At 42.5% G+C, this 20,368-nt stretch overlaps 1 protein-coding gene across 4 annotated transcripts in view; it reads left to right on the top strand.

Moving 5' to 3' along the window:
• Window positions 1-20,368, top strand: part of SIN3A (SIN3 transcription regulator family member A) — a 60,483-nt gene that overhangs the window by 28,916 nt on the left and 11,199 nt on the right. For all 4 annotated transcript variants that reach the window (XM_048866222.2, XM_048866221.2, XM_048866220.2 and 1 more), the window contains exons 6-15: window positions 1,165-1,416; window positions 2,062-2,214; window positions 2,540-2,698; window positions 4,511-4,600; window positions 6,254-6,372; window positions 11,418-11,628; window positions 13,346-13,462; window positions 14,779-15,017; window positions 17,976-18,159; window positions 18,715-19,288. In XM_048866222.2, the coding sequence (XP_048722179.1) occupies window positions 1,165-1,416; window positions 2,062-2,214; window positions 2,540-2,698; window positions 4,511-4,600; window positions 6,254-6,372; window positions 11,418-11,628; window positions 13,346-13,462; window positions 14,779-15,017; window positions 17,976-18,159; window positions 18,715-19,288 (2,098 nt within the window). The remainder of the gene's footprint in view (window positions 1-1,164; window positions 1,417-2,061; window positions 2,215-2,539; window positions 2,699-4,510; window positions 4,601-6,253; window positions 6,373-11,417; window positions 11,629-13,345; window positions 13,463-14,778; window positions 15,018-17,975; window positions 18,160-18,714; window positions 19,289-20,368) is intronic.

Genomic DNA, 20,368 nt, shown 5'->3' with positions numbered 1-20,368 from the left:
GCATGTTGGAAGGCAGTGGAAGGTGAAGTATTTTCAGTTGCATTGAAAATTACCAGCTCCAAGTTGGCTCTAGACCCTTCTGTGATTTTGTTGAGCCTCCCACTAAAGGGTAGCTGTGACGAAGTGGGAATGGTCGTAATGTTTTCTCTGAATACTGTGTGGGTGCCTCAGTTTCCCTAAAACATTAAGAACATTCCCACTTCGTCACAGTAGCAACCAAATTTTAAAATCCTAAATTGATTTTCATGTTTGTTAGTGTCAGTTATGTGACTAACTGACTATTGGAAAAGGAAAGTATCTTCAGATTCAGTTGCCTGAATACAGTACAGGAGTACAGGATACCTTCATAATGGAGACAATCACTAGCCACCCTGGAGCAAGTTAAGTCTATGCGGTTTGGTTCCTGTTAATTTGAAATATGAAGACAAAAATGACTCAGCCAAAATCGAGTTGCTCTGTAATGTCAAATGTTTCCTCACTACTTGAAAGGTGAGGTCTTCCTCTGTTTTACCAAGTGTGCTTTGTATCAGCTCTTTAGATGATTGTCACATCCTACATTAGTTTTCCTCTGTTTTCTTATATGTATTTATTTGGTACATCCATTAATATGCAGAATCAGTTTTTGAAAATAAAAATAAAATTCCATCCAGGATCAACCATTAGGAAATTTTCTTGTGTGGATGAGTTGTGTGGATAGACAACATTGACTTAGTTTCAGTGTACCTTTCCTCCTCCATCTCCATCAGTGCAAACAAAAATTTGCTGTAACACTCCCAGCTGTGGAGTTAAGAACACCAAGAAATGAACATGCCACAACCCCTAGTGCTGAAACATACGGGTGGGGCTATTTCACTGGGCATTAGTATCATCAGGGTATGTCCAGCCTACTCAGCCTCTCCATTGGTCAAATCAAAGTATCTTGGGTAGACTGAGAGCTTCCATCTCACAGAGGTACCCTGTGCATGGTGCTCTGCTGTTGGCATCAGTTGTGGGAACAGCTCCTGCGCCTCTCCACCTCCCCCCACCCCCCCGCAGGTTATTGTGTGCGACTGATTTTGTTGCGTTTTAATACTACATGTTCTCTTCCTAGGATTTGATCTGAATGAAATAAACTACCACAACACAAATCTCTAAGACAAAACTAAGTGTCCCTTTTCTTCTCAGCCATCACAATTGCAGGCACATACGCCAGCCAGCCAGCAGACTCCCCCAATTCCTCCATATGCATCACCACGCTCTCCACCTGTGCAGCCTCATACACCTGTGACAATCTCTCTTGGAACCACACCGTCCCTGCAGAACAATCAGCCAGTTGAGTTCAATCATGCCATCAACTACGTCAACAAAATCAAGAATCGGTTCCAGGGACAGCCAGACATCTATAAGGCCTTCCTGGAGATCCTCCACACGTATCAGGTTAGTGGAACACTGTATACGTGCACTACCCATGCAGGTGCTTTTAAGTATGTATAAATGTGTGTCATGCCTTACCATAGAAAATTAATTTACGCCTGTATTGTGTATTTGAAGGGGGTATGCGGAAGATTGACATACTGACATGCTCAAGTAGCAAATAATTAGCTAGAGGGAGAGTGGGGGGCAACTTATGTATTTCAAACCAGTTTAACTGCGTGTGAGTTAACAGTGCAAAATCAGCATTCGTCTGATTGCAATGATCTGAAATAGTGGGCAGGATTTTTAAACCAAATGTTGTATGAACCTGGGGCATAAAGGGGTGATGGATATAATGCATCTAATGTGAAGGAGAGAGAACAAGCTATCCAGCATCGGTACCTTTTCAGTTGATGTTTGCCCCCTGAGCATTTGGAATGACTCTTTGTTTTCAGAGGAGCTGCCAGCCACCATATTCAGTTTTTCTTTCGGTTGCTGATTTTCCAGTTAGCGATACAGGAGCAACAAACATAAACTCTCAACTCAGGAATGAATGTTTTGAGTTGCATTAAGTATTGCTCCCTAGGGAAAGAAAAGCAGAAACTAGGGAAAGCAGCTGTAATGGTTCTTGTTTCCTTTGCTCTCTCACATCCCCCGTTCCTGTGACAGAAAGAGCAGCGGAATGCCAAGGAGGCAGGTGGTAACTACACACCAGCTTTGACAGAGCAGGAGGTGTACGCACAGGTAGCGCGCCTCTTCAAGAACCAGGAGGATTTACTCTCTGAGTTTGGGCAGTTCCTGCCAGATGCTAACAGCTCTGTGGTGAGTTCAACCCCACTAATTTAGTTGGTAGAAAGCTGGCTATGCAAGAAAACTGAATTCAGAAAAGTACACTGCTTTCCTCTTTTCTAAGTGTGTTTTCAAACAGTCCTTCATTGCACATGGGGAAAAGAGGGCAGGGAGTACAGTCTCTGTTGACAAATCTTTAAATGTGACTCCTGTGCCTCAAAGACCTGTTCTAGGACTATAATCACTGCTGTAAAATGCACTGGTCAGCTAGAGCTAAGGTGACGGGGTTTCACATGCACCTTTGCCCCAGCGCCAGAAGCTCACATTACTAATAGTCTTGTGGGTTTTTTTAAATAAGCTGTTAAGCAAGACAACTGCAGAGAAAGTGGAGTCAGTGAGAAATGACCATGGTGGTACAATCAAGAAACCCCAGCTCAACAACAAGCAACAAAGACCCAACCAAAATGGCTGTCAAATCAGACGGCACTCAGGAACTGGAGCAACCCCACCAGTGAAGGTAAGAACATGCATAGTTCACAGCTTTTCTCCCAGAAATAATGGTAATGGGCAAAAATTGAGGGCACAGAGTAGAATGCATTTTATGTACTTGTTTATATTGAGGCTCAAATTTCAGGTTATGAATAGATTGAGGGCGAAGGAGACCTACCCAGGCTTCTAATTAGACCCTTTCAGGTCTGCCTTTAAGTGCAGGACTTAGTAGTATCCATACAAAGAGGGCTAGAGACTTAGATGCAGCCTGTGTGAGTAGTGTGGCAGTAGTTACCAGTGGAGAAAGAGGAACAGTGCTTGCTTTCTTCTTCTGTGTTGCTACAGAATACACAGGGATATGTTTATTGATTATATTGTTTTATTTAATAAAGCAGCATTTGGAGGGAGTAGATAGGGAGAAGCCTCAGTAAACCTGACCAAGTGACAGGTTGTCTGAAAAGCTTGCAATGCTGTTCTCAAGGCATTTGGGGGAAGTAAAAAAGGGGAATAGTTATGGTGTATCCCAGGGGTTGCATTAAATCAAAATTCAATGCAGGTACGTTGGGCTCTTGTGTGTTCTTCCCATGCTAAAGGTAATTTGAGAGTTCTGATGAGTCTGTGTTCTGTTAACCAAGCCTTGCTTTTACAAGCTACCAGAATTTCTGGGTGGATAAAGCTTTGCAATGAAACAGAAATGGCAAAGTGGTGTAGTGTTTGGTTATTGAGGTTGTACGGGTCAAGTTTGCCTCTTTTCTGTCTGTGCTGGTAGTCTTATCCAGTGATCCCAGAGCTCTACATTTTGCTTTGTAAAGGAAAGCAACAGCACCCATCTCTCTAGTAATTTAATCCCACTTGCCTCCAGAATGATGGAGCAAATAACAATAATGGTCAGCTTCCAGCAGTCCTCTGAGAATGAGATGTGTAGCTGTGGGAGGGAGGGTTCCTTGAAGACCCTGGGAACAAATAAAAGAAGAGAGCAAAGAAATGCAGAAACTATGGGGAGGTGCAAGATTGGAGTAGGTGGGAGAGATTCTGGCAGAAATCTAAAGGAATTTGTCTTCATTGTTGTTAAGTACAGAACTAATATATTGAGGTGTATTCTGTGCAATGACTGTTGCAAGTGACTTGATGCGTTTTTTCCATCTTTGCATTAAACATTATTTAAAGTTTTGCTGCTAGTGAAAAATAAAGGCTCCTCCTCCCCCCCGTGAAACAGGAGTATGGGGAAAGCAATTATGTAAAATCCAGGGGAAACAAAGAGGGGAGCGAAGTGAATATTTTAATTTTGGGGGACCAGTAGAAACTCAAATATAATTCTCCTCCTAAAAACTTGATGTTGACTGTTCTATTTGAAAGAATAGTACATTCTTGCTATAATGAACCTGTTGGGATCCAAGCCTTTTGTTCGTTATAGCCACGGGTTTGTTATAGCAAAAAGACAATCAAAACAAATGGGGGTCTGGGGCTCCGGCTTTCAGCCCTGAGCAGTGGGGCTGGGGTTCTGGATTTCAGCCCCAGGAGAGGGGACGGGGGGTAGGGGCCCACTCCTTAGTTTCTGCCCTTGGGCTCAACATATGAGGCTGGATACAAATTGTGCAAGTATGTGCAACGTGTTTTTGTTTTGTTTTAAACACAGTACAGTATTGTACTGTAATCGGGCTCCAGGGACCAGGTTCATGATAACCAAAGGTTTGTAATAATGAAGGGCATTATAGCAAGGGTGTACTGTACATGGGGTGTCGGGGAAGTTGAAACACATGCCCTCACATGATAGCTGTGCAAAATATTGTTATTGCATATTTTAATCCTCCTTTTGTGGTTTTACTTTTGCTTTTTGCAGAAGAAACCAAAGCTGCTTGGTTTAAAGGACCAGTCATTGGCAGAAGCCAGCAAACATGGGGTGGGGACAGAATCTCTGTTCTTCGAGAAGGTGAGTGATGAAATTCTGAATAGACAGTTTTGCACATTTGATTCATGCTCATAGCACATTGGTTTTCCAATGTAACTAAACACAGCGAAGTCTGTGGCGTTCTCTCCAGAATGAGACTTCTGTCATCTTTTAACTACATGTGCTATCAGCTGGTCTATATATCTGATATATATTAATTTAAAAAAATTCTGTGCATATCCCTGCCCCTAAAGTCCATCTTTGGCTCTTCAGCTGCCTTTGATCCACGGCTTTGTCCCCTCTGGGTAGGTAAAGATGGCAGCAGAGCATAGCTGTCAGGGGTTGTGGCTGCCAGTTGTCATGGAAGACAAAACTCTGCAGGAAAAGGCATCTTTGTTCATAGTTCACATTCATCTCCCGTCACTCTGAGCCCCCTATGCTACTGGTGACATGGCCTACCTTGTTGTGTTGGCAGTGTCACTCTTTCCATTCCCCTCCCCTGTCCAGCTGCATGAAGTGGGGGCAACTTTGCTTAAATGAGTCAGTTGCATTGTAAGCTACATTTTCCTGAGTGGGAACAAACCATGTTGTGCAGTTTTTACCTATTTCTTGCCGCATCTCCTGACCACACAGACTAGACTGAGGCAGGTAGGCAGTATGAGATGCCTCCAAGTAGTCCCTTGTACTCTTCCCTGAGGTGTCCACAATTTTCTCTCTCCTCCATTGCATGTAGCAGAGCATGTGACCCCAGGCAAATGCTCATTTTAACTACATATCCACGTGCTAGTGACACCATCCTGATCCCTGGGGTATGGCACAGGTTTGCAGGAGAGGTAATGGTAACCGAAAGCCCATACGTTGGATGGAAAACACTGAGGTGTTAACCTAAGTAAATGTAGAAATCCTAGCAGGAGAGTCTGAATCACAACGATGAATAACCTGATGATGCTACTGCTCTATTTGATGTGAAGATGCAAATTGTTCTCATGGGGGAAGGTAATGGTATTTTAAAGAATCTGATTCAGCTGTGTCTTACTGAGAAGAGGAGGATTACAAACACCACTTTGTGGTGATAATGGCAAGCTGGAAAGTTGTGACTGCTGTAGCGTGGATTACTGATTGTTAGGCTACAGTGAATGGTTCTGTTGTCTGGACTTGCAGTTTGCCCTAGTGGGTAGAGGATTACCTGTGTGACGCGTCTGCTTCTAGAAGCAGAACAGCAGACAGCTGTTGTAATCTCTGCTGACAGTGTTCTATGAACCAGTTTTGACTGAGACTCTTCTCAGTGTTCCCATATTTTGCTCTTCTCCTTATGGGTGGACACAAAGATCTTGATTGCTTACCTCTTTGGGATGGAGGAGGATGTCCACTAGGAGAACGGCATGCTTGGATCAGTCATCATTCTTGCCTCATGGTCTGCGCAAGCGAGAACCAGAGACCCAGTTTAATTTATGCTCTGTTCTATTCTACAGAGGTTCTTATACCTTACCTGTTCACAGTAGTAGTGCATGGGCAGGGGAAATGCATTTAAATGTAATGGCATAAAACTCCCAAGTCTAAAAGAGTGTGTCTGATTCTGGCTGTGAGAGTAACCTCATCTGTTCAGGATAACACCTGAGAGCACAGTATTAAGTCTAGGTTGCACTCATTCTCAACTCTGTATTGACTGTTTTCTTCCTCCCATATGTATGTAAGGTCCGCAAAGCTCTGCGTAGTACGGAGGCGTATGAAAATTTTCTTCGTTGCCTGGTTATTTTTAATCAGGAGGTGATTTCCCGGGCTGAGCTTGTGCAGCTAGTTTCTCCGTTCTTGGGGTAAGTGGAGGATGGGCAAATCCATTTCTTTATATGGTCAGTGATTGGAGGTGGGTGACGTTAAGGGATCTAGTCTGTTTTTGTTCGGGAGCTAGGAAGGAAATGCTGACTTGTGTGGCCATGTAAAGAAAGAAAACTTACAGCTGGTTCTGTGGCCCAGCACTCCACAGCTTCAATAGTTTGACTGGGCATCTGATTTCCTGAGCTACCTGCAGCACAAAGTGTACACACCAGAGATGGAATGTTAATGTTGACTAGTTTATCTGTGTGCCCTGCTGTTTGCTTAATTCTTTTCACAAAATAACTGGTAGAGAGTTGCCCTTACAGCAGTGAGCTAATACCGGTTCACCTCTGAGATCCAAATGTGTCACCTCTGAGGTTCCTGTCTCCTCCAGCCCTCCCTGAACACTTCTTATTATGAATGTAGGTGGCAAATTGCCACATGCTACTAGCAGGCCTATGAGATAAAAGGAACACCAATCGTACTTTGAGATCCTTTATAAGTACTTTATAAATTCAAAGTGCATTAGATTTTAGATTCTTCTCTTTGGCTGTCCTTCATTGAAGCAAAAGAACAGCCATTTTTTCTTGCACATTGTCACCTGATTTGATGACCGCCATTTTCCCTTTCTGGTGAAGTGCCTGAAAGAGGCAGTTTTGTGGCTTCCTAGAGACTGCAAAGAATGAAAAGGCAGCTAAGAGGAGTGCAGAAGTGGTGCTGTTATTACTGATCCTTTTACCCTTCTTCAGAAGATCAAACAATGGTGCCCTAGCAGCCTCTTGCTTTGTGATTGTGACTATTCCCCCCCCCCATAAATATAGTATTTTTGTCTTTATGATACAGAACATACCAACTCGAAAAAGGAATAATTGCTAATTAATTGAGCAGATCAGTTTTTGCCCCAAAGCAAATTAATGTCCAGAACAATACACCATGAAGTGCAAAACTGTAAACCAAGAGGGTACAAACCCTTCTTTGGGAGTTGATAGTGAACAAAACAATTCCACCATAAGTTATGGCAGAGACTGTATGTAAGTTTTATGTACCTTAGTTATTCTTACATCAGTTTGGGGCTGCAAGGTTAGTATTCCATGCTGCTCTAGACCGAATTAGCACACAAGGCAGAGAAGGAGGCAAAGCGAAGATGATGATAAATTAAATCAAGACCAGAGCCTCGTTTTTCTGGCTGCTGTACAAACACAATATGAAAGACTGCTGCAAACAACTTACAATCTTTGTTTCGCTTCATTGAAACTTGGCAAACTTTGGGTCATTAAGAAAGAGCCTGATGTTAGCTAGAAAAAGTAAAATATTAGACCTAAATCAATAAAAATAACTTTTTAAAATGACTCTTCCTCTCATGTATCTTGTGTGTTCTGAGCTAGAGCAGGAACTATCTATATCTGGAAAGGTACAGTAAAGCTCACTTTATTATTTTAGAGCTGGGGACATTAGTCCCTCTGTCATGTAATGACAAAAATGCAATAAATGAAATGATTAATTAGCATTAGTAATAAGGCTAGAAGCTTCTCTTATTGTTGAAGCTTTGTAGGCGATCACAGAAATGTAGGACTGGAAGGGACCTTGATAGGTCGTCTAGTTCAGTCCCCTGTGCTGAGGCAGAACTAAGTATTATCTAGATCATGCCTGGCAGATGATTGTCCAGTCTGTTCTCAAAAACCTCTGAGGGTGGAGATTCCACAACCTCACTAGGTAATTTGTTCCAGTGCTTAACTATCCTTACAATTCTAATGTCTAACCTAAATCTCCCTTGCTGCAATTTAAGGCCACTACTTCTTGATCTGTCCTCAGTGGTTGAGGAGAATAATTTATCACCCTCCTCTCTTACTAAACAAACCCATCTTTTTCTCTCTTCCCCCCCCCCCCCCCGCTCCCCTCCATCTTTCCTCATAGGTCATGTTTTCTAAACCTTTAATCATTTTTGTTGCTCTCCTTTGGACTTTCTCCAGTTTGTCCACGTCTTTCCAGAAGTGTGGCGCCCAGAACTGGACACACTACTCCAGTTGAGGCCTTAACAGTGCTGAGGAGAGTGGAAGAATTATTTGTGTGTTGCTTACAACACTCCTGCTAATACATCCCAGAATGATGTTCGCTTTTTTGCAACAATGTTACATTGTTGACTCATATTTAGTTTGTGATCCACTATAACCCCCCAGCCTTTTCTGTAGTAGTCCTTCTTAAGGGGCCCTTTCCCATTTTATATTTGTGCAATTGATTATTTCTTCCAAAGTGTAGTACTTTGCATTTGTCTTTATTGAATTTCATCCTGTTTATTTCTGACCACTTCTCAAGTTTGTCAGGATCATTTTGAAGTCTAATCCTGTCCTCAAAAAAGCTCGCAACCCCTCCCAGTTGGTATATTCCACAAACTTTATAAGTGCACTCTCTCTGCCATTGTCCAGATCATTTATGAAGATATTAAGTAGAACCGGACCCAGAACAGATCCCTGTGGGACCCCTCTCGATATCTCTTGCAGCTTGATTGTGAACCATTGATAACTACTCCCTGAGTATGCTTTTCTAACCAGTTGTGCACCCACCTTTTACTAGGTTCATCTAGGCTATGTTTCCCTAGTGTGTTTATGAGGAGGTCATGTGAGACCGTATCAAAAGCTTTACTAAAGTCAAGATATATCACATCTTCTGCTTCCCCCCCTTCCACAAGGCTTGTTAGCCTGTCAAAGAAGGATATTAAGTTTGTCTGACATGATTTGTTCTTGACAAATCCATGTTGACTGTTACTTATTGCCTTCTTTTCTTCTAGGTACTTACAAATTGGTTTTGATTTGCTCCATTATCTTTCTGGGTACAGACATTAAGATGACTGTCTGTAATTCCTTGTATCGTCCTTATTCCATTTTTTACAGATAGTTACTCTATTTGCCCTTTTTGAGCCCTCTGGGATCTCACCTGTCCTCCATGAGTTCTCAAAAATAATCACTAATGGCTCAGAGATCTCTTCAGCCAGTTCCTTAAGTATTCTAGGATGTATTTCATCAGGCCCTAGTCACTTGAAGACCTCTAACGTGTCTACGTAATTCTAAACTTTTCTTTTCCTATTTTAGCCTCAGATCCTAGCCCATTTATACTGATGTTCATTGTGTTAATTGTCCGAGCACTGCTAACTTTTTTTGTGACAACTAACATGAAAAAGGCATTTAACACTTCAGCCATTGCTGTGTTTTCTGTGAGTGTGTTTCCCTCCTCATTAAGTTAATGGGCCTGTCCTTGGTCTTCCTTTTGCTTCTAATGCATTTGTAAAATGTTTTCTTGTTACTTTTCATGTCCCTAGCCAGTTTAATCTTGTTTTGTGCCTTGGCCTTTCTAATTTTGTCCCTGTGTACTTGTGGTGTTGTGGGTTTTTTTTATATTCTTCCTTTATAATTTGACTTAGTTTTCACTTTCTGCATGCTTTGTTTTGAGTTTCAGTATGTTGAAGATCTCCTGGTTAAGCCAGGGTGGTCTCTTCATACATCCATCCTTTCCTATGCACTGCGATAGTTTGCTCTTGTACCCTTATAAGGTCTCTTTAAAAAACTGCCAATTTTCCTGAAGTCCCTGAGACTTGCTTCCCACAGGATCTTACCTACCAATTCTGTGAGTTTTCTAAAGTCTGCCTTTTTGAAGTCCATTGTCATAAACTCTTATTTCATTATCACTTTCACCCAAGCTGCATTCCACCTTCAAATTCTCAGCCAGTTCCTCTCTTTGTTAGACTCAAATCTAGAATAGCCTCTGCTCTAGTCACTTTCTTCACCGTCTATAATAAAAAGTTGTCTCCAGTGCATTCCAAGAACTTGTTGGATAATCTGTGCCCTACTGTATTATTTTCTCAACAGATGGTTGGGTAGTTGAAGTCCCCCATCACTACCAAGTCCTGTTGTTTGGGATAATTTTATTAGTTTAAAAAAAAAAAAAAAAAGCATATCCACCTATTCTTCCTGGTTTGGTGGTCTATCGTGGGCACCTACGATAACATCACCCTTGTTTTTCTTGCCTCTTTTATCCTTACCCAGAGACTTTCAACAGGTTTGCCTCCCATATCTATCTCATCCTCAGTGCAAGTGCATACGTCTTTGATATACAAGGCAACCCCTTCTCTGGTTTTTCCCCTGCTTGTCCTTTCTGAACAAGCTTATCTTTCTATACCAATAGTCCAGTCATGTGAATTATCCCACCAAGTTTCTGTGATGCCAGTTATGTCGTAACTGTGATTATTCACTAGTATTTCTAGTTCTTCCTGTATTGGTTTTAGTTTCTAATAAGGTCTTCAGAGAGTAAGATTATTTTTTCACAAGCAGAATCCACTTCAGTTACCAATATCTATGTGCTTACTTATCAGCTGGTATTTTCTAAATCTTCCACCTAATTGTGCAACACCAGCTGAGGCTTTGGTGGTGTGAGGTTCACTCTTCAAGGATGGAATTTTTCTTCAGTGGAGTCCTAGAATCAGTATTCAACTTCTTTACCCCTTTCCAATCAGGAAAGTAATGATCTGTTTTTAAGGCTGAGTCCCTGAATGGCAGATAGGTTAGAAACCAGCCAACTGGCTTTTATATCTAACCTAAATGGTCAGAGATTCAGTTTGAAAATGTTGTCAGAGTGCTCCTGGCAAGTCTTGCCTACTCTGGGAGAAGCTGCAGACCCAGTTCCTCATATGAACCCAGCTTTTGAGATGAGTGAGGATGAGGCAGAACAAAAGTGTTTGATCTCAGACATCATGGCAACAGCCTCCCAGATGTGAAGGCATTTGCCACCAAAAAAAATAGCCTTCAAGATGAATAGAAGCAGGAGCAATCCAAAGAAAAACAGAATGACTTTCTGCACTGGCATCCACTTACCAGGCCTCCTCAAAGTGCAGTTGAGTGGCCAAGAGTCTTCTGTCCCCAGATGTGACTTCCAAGGGCCGTCTTGGACCATCTCTCTCAAGTGGCAGCTCTGACCCAGTATCTTAGAGCACTGGTATTTGATTTCTAAGTCGCTACAGTTTTCAAGGCTTTCTTGTATGTTTCTTTTCCCTTAGGAAATTCCCAGAACTGTTCACTTGGTTTAAAAACTTTCTGGGTTACAAAGAGTCTGTTCACATGGAGACATTTCCAAAAGAACGGGCTACAGAGGGGATTGCCATGGAGATAGACTATGCCTCTTGTAAGAGACTGGGCTCCAGCTACCGAGCCTTGCCCAAGAGTTACCAGCAGCCCAAGTGCACAGGGCGGACTCCACTATGTAAAGAGGTAAGGCACTCTAGCCAAAGGAATTGCATGCTGGGGGAAGCCCATTTCCAGTCTGCTAGGACTTGAATGGTAGCTGGTAAAAAAGGGCAATAAGGGGAGTTGACTGCATAACTCTAGTATGCTGAAAAGTTGCAAAGTCAAGCACTCAGAAGTTAGGAAATGCTAAAGCTGGCCAGTATAACCTTAATTCGCCCACATGTGCAAATGTATTATGATATAGTCTTCAGTTTCATCATCACATACTATTTTTTCCACAGAACCCCTGCCTCATTCAGTAGTAGTGCTGCTACCAGCTGTGTGAGAAAGTGTGAGAGTGAAAACAGATTCCTCACAAAATTGTGCTTTCTGAGAATTCCATAAAGTTTTCCTTCGTTTCAGTTGTGGTGTGTATGTACACCAGAAAAACTTTATGGGATTCTCAGAATACATAATTTAAAAGAATCTGTCCAGTTTATAGAGACTTCACAGATCAACAACCAGAGTTTCCTTTTCTCCTGGCAGGAGGTGCAGAGTCAGGGGATGTGCACAGTCCTTGCTATGCTCTGTAACGACCTTTTTTTGATCAATGCAGGAATGGTGCTGGCTAGTACTGTTTACCTATCAGCTGAGGAAGGCTAGTGGTTCTGATACGGGTGGGGTAGGGACTTTTACAGGAGGTTATCTAAGTTCCTAGTGGTTTATAGGAGGGATTAAGAGGATTCCCTGGAGAAGAGGGGAACCCCAGAGCACAGCTAAATGTCTTACCTAGATGGCGGTGAAGATCTTTGCCACCACAAATGTTGCCACAAGATTCCATTTGAGGGGATAGGCAGGGCTTTGCTCATGATGCCATGGAGAAGGAAAGGCAGGATGTAGCTGACCAGTTACCCGCAAATGGAAGTGCTTTTTTGTTGTAGGTGATAAACATTTAATTGGACTGATGGTAGGCTAGCATAAAATAACATGGTGAAAACCAGCTGCATAATTTGAAAACCTTACTGTAACATGTCTTTAAAGGATGACCTATGTGGTATCCTAACAAACTCTGTCTTGCAGGAGATTAGTGATTCAGCCTCACACACTTCAGGGTCTATGAAAACGGGCCAAAGTTTTCAAACTTGCTTGGCTGAGATTGGTCTCCCAATCTGTATTTTGGCACCTTGCCTCTTTTTTCAGAGGTTCTGAGAAATCCCAGTTCCCACTGCAGTCGGTGGAAGATCAGTTGCTCAGGACCTTTGAGAATGAGGCCAAGGTGCCAGAGTATGGATTTAAGCACCTGACTAGGTTTATATCTATGTTTGAATATAAAGTCCCTACAAAAAGCCATGGGCACCTTAACAATTTATTATACTTACAATAATCCAGTGAGACCACCCAGCATCATTAAACAATCATATTAACAGAACAAATTTAACTCAGCCAGCCAATAAATCCAAAGCAACAGAAATACTACTTTTACCCTTCTTTTTGACTTCCCTAGGAGAAAAACCCCTAGCTTTCCCCGCAGACAATGTCAAATCATTGGCTTTTGCAGTATGCCCAAAAGGTCAAGTTTTGGCTATAAGGGGTCCTGTGGTATGTACAGGAGAGAATGTTCACCAAGGAAAAGAGACCATGGATGTAGGGAATCTGAGATTCCTTGTCAGAGGAACATGTGATGATATAAATTTGGATGTCTGCTTCTCTGATGGCTCAGAGAAAAGATCCCTCAGTCTTCTGCTTTTCTCCTGCACCTAAGGTTTTGAATGATACTTGGGTATCCTTCCCTTCCTGGTCTGAGGATTCCACCTTTGTTAGCTCCAAGAAGACACAATACGAAGAACACATCTACAGATGTGAGGATGAGCGTTTTGAGGTAGAAGTTCTTCCAAAATCATTTCTTGGGAAGTCTGGGATTCTATGAACTGCCTAGCTGTATGGTATAATACTGCTTAAATACTGATGCCCAGAATCATTTTTTCTGGGTGACCCATGTCTCACATGGTTATAGGATCATAGAATCATAAAAATGTAGGACTGGAAATAACCTCGAGTCTAGCCCCCTCCACTGAGTTGGACCAGGTAAATCTAAACAATCCCTGACAGAAGTTTGTCCAACCTGTTCTTGAAAACCTTTAATGACAGAGAGTTCACAGTCTTCCTTGGAAGCCTATTCCAGTGCTTAACTACCCTTATAGTTAGAAAGTTTCCTAATATCTAACCTAAATCTCCCTTGCTGCAGATTAAGCCCATTACTACTTGTCCTGCCTTTGGTGGACATGGTTATGCTTCTAATTAAGGACTATTCAGCCTTTGTGAATACAAGGAGCAAAATTCAAGTAACTGCTTCTGATCACCAACCCCTTCCCTTCCAGCCCATTGACTTTATCCTGGTCAGTAGCTTTGGCAGAACTTTCTTCCTCTTCAGTTTAGGTCATTCCAAATAAAACTGTTCAATGACAGGTGCATAATTAATGCTTCCTTTTATTAGCCACCTAGTACATAGGGGCTGAAATAAATCCCTGTGTTAAGTCTGAAAAATGACATTTACAGAGTGTTTAAATGATTGACACTCCAAGTGGAAGTCAGCTCAGCAATTATTTGCCTATGCTAAGATTATGACTTCCTTTTGTAGTAATGCTGTCAATTGTGTACCTCCCACACATGGAAAATCTTATTTCCTAAAGGAAGCATTTTGGTAACCTGTAACTTCTTGTGGAAAGATGCAATATTGTATAGGAAGCAGATGAAATGTAGGTAGATTAGAACAACCAAATGTGGAAATATTAAACCATTTCTCAAGTGCCTCCTGTTTTACATGTAAAGCATTACAAAAGTATTAAGTTCTTGTTTTGCTTCACTTAAATGTTAGGGTAAGTCTACACTTAAAACACGGCAGCTGTTCTGATGCAACGCATAAGTGAAGAAGCTCCCATGCCAATGGGAGAGCTTCTCCCATCAGCTTAGTTAATCCATCTCCCTGAGACATGATAGCTGTGTCAATGGGAGACGCTCTCCTGTTGACATGACCCTGTCTACACAAGGGACTAGGTTGATGTAATTACATTGCTCAGTGTGGATTTTTCAGACCCCTGAGCAACATAGTTACACGAATATAGGTCTATAGTGTAGACCCGACCTTTATTTCCAGCAAGTAATATTGTACTATGGCTGACGCATCTTCCCTTTCAGCTGGATGTTGTCTTGGAGACCAACCTGGCAACAATCAGAGTCTTAGAGGCAATCCAAAAGAAACTCTCCCGCTTGTCTGCTGAGGAGCAAGCCAAATTCCGGCTGGACAACACTCTGGGTGGCACATCGGAGGTGATCCACCGCAAGGCGCTGCAGAGGATATATGCTGACAAAGCAGCCGACATCATAGATGGGCTGAGGAAAAACCCATCTGTTGCAGTTCCTATTGTGCTGAAAAGGTACTTCCCAGGTTTTGGCATTATTACTTGCGTTTGGGTAAAACTCATCGTACACTAGGCACTATCCAAACACACACAGAGGCTCCAGTTCAGGAAAGCATACAGTCTGAGAAATGCAGATTCTTTTTATGTTATAATAAGTTGTTGCGTTTCATATTACCCAGCTACTATTGTGTCCATTAAAGCCAAAACATCACTACCCAAGATATGGCAGTCTTGAGTTCAGAAATCAAGATGGGGTGGGGTTCTGTGTTGTCAGTTTTGAACACAACTGAGTTTGATCCCATTATAAATCCCATCTGTGAAAGTGAACAAGGCTTTGAAGTGCAGTGTGTGTACTGGATTCAGGTTCCAACTCAAAAGAATACTATCTTCTACTGCCAGCCTCCTGACCAGAAAAAGGAAGTGAGTGCACAACATTGAGCGGGCCCAGAGACCGCTGTCTTGAATAATAGTTATAACTGGCAATTTCAACTCCCCACATATAAAATGTCAACCTCTGAATAAGGTGAGGAGAAGGAGTTTTTCAATATTTTAAATTATTACTTCTTGTAATTGCTAGTCTGTAGCTACACAAGAGGAGAGGTTATTGACTTAGACCTGAATAACACTCGGATATTGAATCAAGAAATAACCATGGTCAAACCATCAAGGGGTAGCAACCACAATATATAACAGTCCAGCATCCTTGGTAGAAGGGATTATACTAAAAATTGTGATATGAGATTTAGGAAAGTGGACGCTAAGTCAAAAGTTGGACAGTTTTACGATCTTTAAAGCATAGGTTCCTGATCTGTAGACTACAGGTCGTCAATGTGGTCTTGAATAGAAAGAGAGGTGGTCGACAGAATCTTCTTGTACATCCTCAGTCTCTGCTATGAATTGAAGCAAATATCCCATTACTGTATGTTGAAAAAACTAACAAATCCCCCAGCTAGCTGGAATTCTGTGGTGTTGTCACCCTATCTCGAGAAGGACAGCTCATTAATAAAGGGCTCAGAAATGAGCGGGTGGAGGGAAAGATGAGACATGGGAAGACTGTGAGAAGTGATTGATGGTAATGAAACTATTTAGGTTTGAGAGATGGTGGAATCAGAGGGGGTTTTCCAGAGGTATACAAAATATGATTGCTGCTGCTTTACCTTTTCATATACAAACAAGGGGCTATTCCGTGAAAATGAAAGGCAGGAAATGTAAAACTGATGAAAGGACGTATTCTTCTCGAGTACCATCTGTGTGGGACTTTTTCCTCTTGTGTCTTAGACCCTTAGTGCAGGACTTTCTGAACTTCCCTAGCTCTTCCTTTTTTTACCCTTGAGGGCAGCAGTGATAGAGTAGAGTAAGAGCCAACCCCTCTAGTGGTCACCACGTGTCACTCCTGAGTTTAAGTGCTGTCTTCCACCCAGTTCCTTGTTGAGCATGGTCAGTGAGCTGGACAGGTGAGCTGTAAAGAGAAAGTGGAAATTGAATATTCAAAGAATGTGTGGAATGTGCCCCTACTAAACTGGCTGAAGGGGATATTCCATAAATGAATGGAAACTAACCTTTGTGTTCTTTATAGCTTCTCTGTCCTCCTGGCTGGTTCTGGATTTACATAGCAAGAGGCTACAACAGCGTTTTGATGGAACTGTGTCATCATACATTTCCGCTTTCCAGATACATCTCTAACGATGTAGAACAAAGGATAATTAGAAATAAAAGTAATTCCCTTTAGCATTGTAGTTGTGGATTGTCAGATCTTTATTATGGTGGCTCCCTAATGCCCCAGTCAGAATTGGTGCCCCTTTGTACAAATGCAGAAAGAGAACTCCTGTCCGGAAGGACTTGCTTTTCTGTTGCATCATGTTGAGGACCCCTGCAGTCTCCAGCAGGTTCTCTACTGAGGCAGAACATAATGTGAGAACTAGACATACAGAAAGAAGAGATGAAAGGAGAGGGGTAAGACTGTGAGGAAGTGGTCTTAGACACCAGGGTATGGACATGATATAAAAACTAGATTAGAGGAGGGATACAGTTTTGAGAAGGGACTTGCCAAGTAAGAGGTACTTCTGGGATCTGTGTGCTTCTAGACTCCTGGAATGTTCAGCAGTTACACCTCTGCAAAGTTCCCATGTCTCATAAAAAGTATCTAGGCTGCCTAGATGTAAATTGTGATTTCTTAATCCCCTGTGAAGAGAGAGCTGGCTTTTCCATTATGTCAAGATGTGAGAGGTGGAAGGATGTGTGTTTCCCAACTTGTGTATGTTTTTCCTTTAAATGTGATCAAGTTGGTTACAGTGCACTCTTTGTGAAGTGACAGAATTGACTTCTTTCTTCTAGGCTAGGTATAGGATGGCTGAGGGGTTCAGAGTTTTGTATATGCCTGTGTTGCATGGGGTGAAAAGAATATCTAGTTACAGGACCATAACAAGTATCAGAGAAGTTTGAGAGCTCAGAAATTTCTGGCAAGTGGTTAAATCCATGTATTAAATAAATTATGGGATGTCACAGATACCAGGGACTCTTTGGGCCAGCTGTTTACAACAGCTGAGATTTTTGTTGTTTGTAACTCCTCACAAAGCAGAATTCTGGGAAATTGAGTGAACCCAGAACCAGTCCTGGGACTCTGTAGGAGCTATACAGGAGGAAAAAAAAGTTTGGTTTATGTTCTGTTGAATGCCCTCATCAGCCCAGTTAGTGGGGTCTACTCTTGCATTTGTGGCCTATTTAACCTTCTGTAAAATAACATAGCTGCAAAACCAGTCTAAAGATTCATGGCCATTTCTGGAGAATTTTGCTATGTACGTTGTACCTCATTTGAACTCCTGCTGAAAGTTTCTTTTGTTTCAGTGGACGATGGGCACTGAGCAGAAGCCTTACTGCCTCCAGCTTGTCTGGTCTAGGTTTTTATCCTATACCCATCAATGTGGTATCTTAGCACCTCTTAGCTCCTGTTTTGTTTTTTGTTGCTTTTTTAAGGCTAAAGATGAAAGAGGAAGAGTGGCGAGAAGCCCAGAGAGGATTCAACAAGGTCTGGAGGGAGCAGAATGAGAAATATTACCTGAAATCCCTGGATCACCAGGGCATCAACTTCAAACAGAATGACACCAAGGTCCTGAGGTCAAAGAGCCTCCTCAATGAGATTGAGAGCATTTATGATGAGGTAAGGTGGTCACTGATAGTGTTGTTTTATCAGTTATCTGGGCTCTGAGCATGTGCTCTCACCTCCTCCTTACCCTGGCCCCTCCTTGTTTGCTGGGGTATATTAATAATGCAGCATTTGTATCAATGTAGGCCATTCACGGCCACCAGTTTCAGGGGGAAGGAGAGAATGCACGCTGCTTGCCTGGTCATGGTAGTTAGTGGTGGCTGCTGCTACAGAGTGACTGAGTTAGCACTTGAGGGAACTTACCTTTTTGGCAACAGAGATCCTGCTATGGTAAGAGCCACAGGTTCAGGAAGGGAAGAGATATGACAGAAGGAGATTTGGAGTGTGTGCATGCGTGCATGTATGTAATATGTGTAGGCCGTTGACACCAGAACTTGTGGTGTTATGATGGATAGTGTGAACTCTGGTCCTGCCCCCATAGGGCTTGGGGTTGTAATGAGAGAGGAAATCCAGTTCACTGCCAGTGCTTTGTACAAGGGTCTTGAAGACGTGGTAAGTTGCATATGTGAGACTCACCCTTGCTCTGTCTATTTGCTCTTCCTCCCTCAGAGGCAAGAGCAGGCATCAGAAGATAATGCTGGAGTACCCATAGGCCCACACTTGTCACTAGCCTATGAGGACAAGCAAATCCTGGAGGATGCTGCTTCTCTTATCATCCACCACGTGAAACGGCAGACAGGAATTCAGAAAGAGGACAAGTACAAAATCAAGCAGATCATGTACCACTTCATTCCGGACCTGCTGTTTGCTCAGCGGGGCGAGCTCTCAGATGTGGAGGAGGAAGAAGAGGAGGAAATGGATGTGGATGAAGCCACTGGGACTGCGAAAAAGCACAATGGAGTTGGGGGCAGCCCTCCGAAAGCCAAGCTGCTGTTCAGCAACACAACGGCCCAGAAACTACGGGGCGTGGACGAAGTGTACAACCTCTTCTATGTCAACAACAACTGGTACATCTTCATGCGGCTTCACCAGATCCTGTGCTTGCGGCTGTTGAGGATTTGCACCCAGGCTGAGCGGCAAATCGAAGAGGAGAACCGGGAAAGGGAGTGGGAGCGGGAAGTGCTAGGCATAAAACGAGACAAGAGTGACAGCCCAGCAATTCAGCTGCGACTGAAAGAGCCCAGTGAGTGTTCTCTTAGTGGGGGGGGGCAGTTGTGATAGGTGCTTTAATTTGCAGTGTGTGGATCTGGTACTTGATCTGTTTCCTGGTGTCTTGAGGAATCTGTGTTCCTCCCCCCTCACCTGCCTTTAGGTATTGTCTCAGTACCTGCATTTTGGTAGTTTCCAAAATGTGAAATATAAGGATGCTGGTGGGCACTAAATGTAGCACAGCATGTTATCAAGGAGGAGATCTCTAGACCTGACCCTGGGACTGGAAGCATCGTAGTTCATGGGGCTGTGGGTAAGAGGTGTGGTATTTTGTATTGCTTTAACACTCCTTGCCAGCTGAATTTCTTAATTTTGAATTGCGCTGTTTTTCTACCTCATGGATTTACAAGTTGGATAAAAATCTCCTCTGGCCTCAAGCTTGTTATAAAATATCTCAATGGAGGAGTCAGCCCCTGGCAATTGACAAAGCAGTCAGTTTTGGCTCTGGTATTAACAAGTGTGTGTCCTTTTAAACTGGTGTTCAAATGATTTACCGACTAAAGAAAGCAGAGATGGGCAAACCTAAGTAAGTATAGGCAGTCATATGTAGACCAGTAAAAAGCCTCTTTGAGCTTCCATTTGCTGTTGTAATGTTAGTGTAATCAGAGTGGTCTCAGGAAATATATGTATTTAGAATTCTCCAAGGATGGTTTCCTTAGTGGTGATAATGCTACAGTACTAAACTGCCTATGACTGTCTATTTCCTGCCAGCTAAAACCAGAGTAAAGTACCTAATTTGGATTAAAGCAAGGGAGGAGGTGTGGACAGTCTTTGTTGGCCTTGAGGGATGCAGAGCCTATAACAATTAAAAACAAACAGAAAACAATTGTTCCTTAACCAGTATTTTCAAAAACTTTATTTTCATCTTCCTTTGATACCTATACCACAGTGATGAGTGTTAGTTCAAAACTGGGTGTACCCTGAATTGCTTTTTTCGTTTTCCTCCCATTTTTGCTGTGTTTCTGTTACAGCACACAAAACCTTTTAGAAGCTACATTGGCACATTCAGCTTGGAAAGGCAGTAACTGTCCATGTAGCTTGCTGGATAGGTATT

The sequence above is a fragment of the Caretta caretta genome, chromosome 10 (assembly GCF_965140235.1).
Source record: "Caretta caretta isolate rCarCar2 chromosome 10, rCarCar1.hap1, whole genome shotgun sequence".
Lineage (NCBI taxonomy): Eukaryota > Metazoa > Chordata > Testudines > Cheloniidae > Caretta > Caretta caretta.
This window is presented reverse-complemented; position numbering and strand designations above follow the sequence as displayed.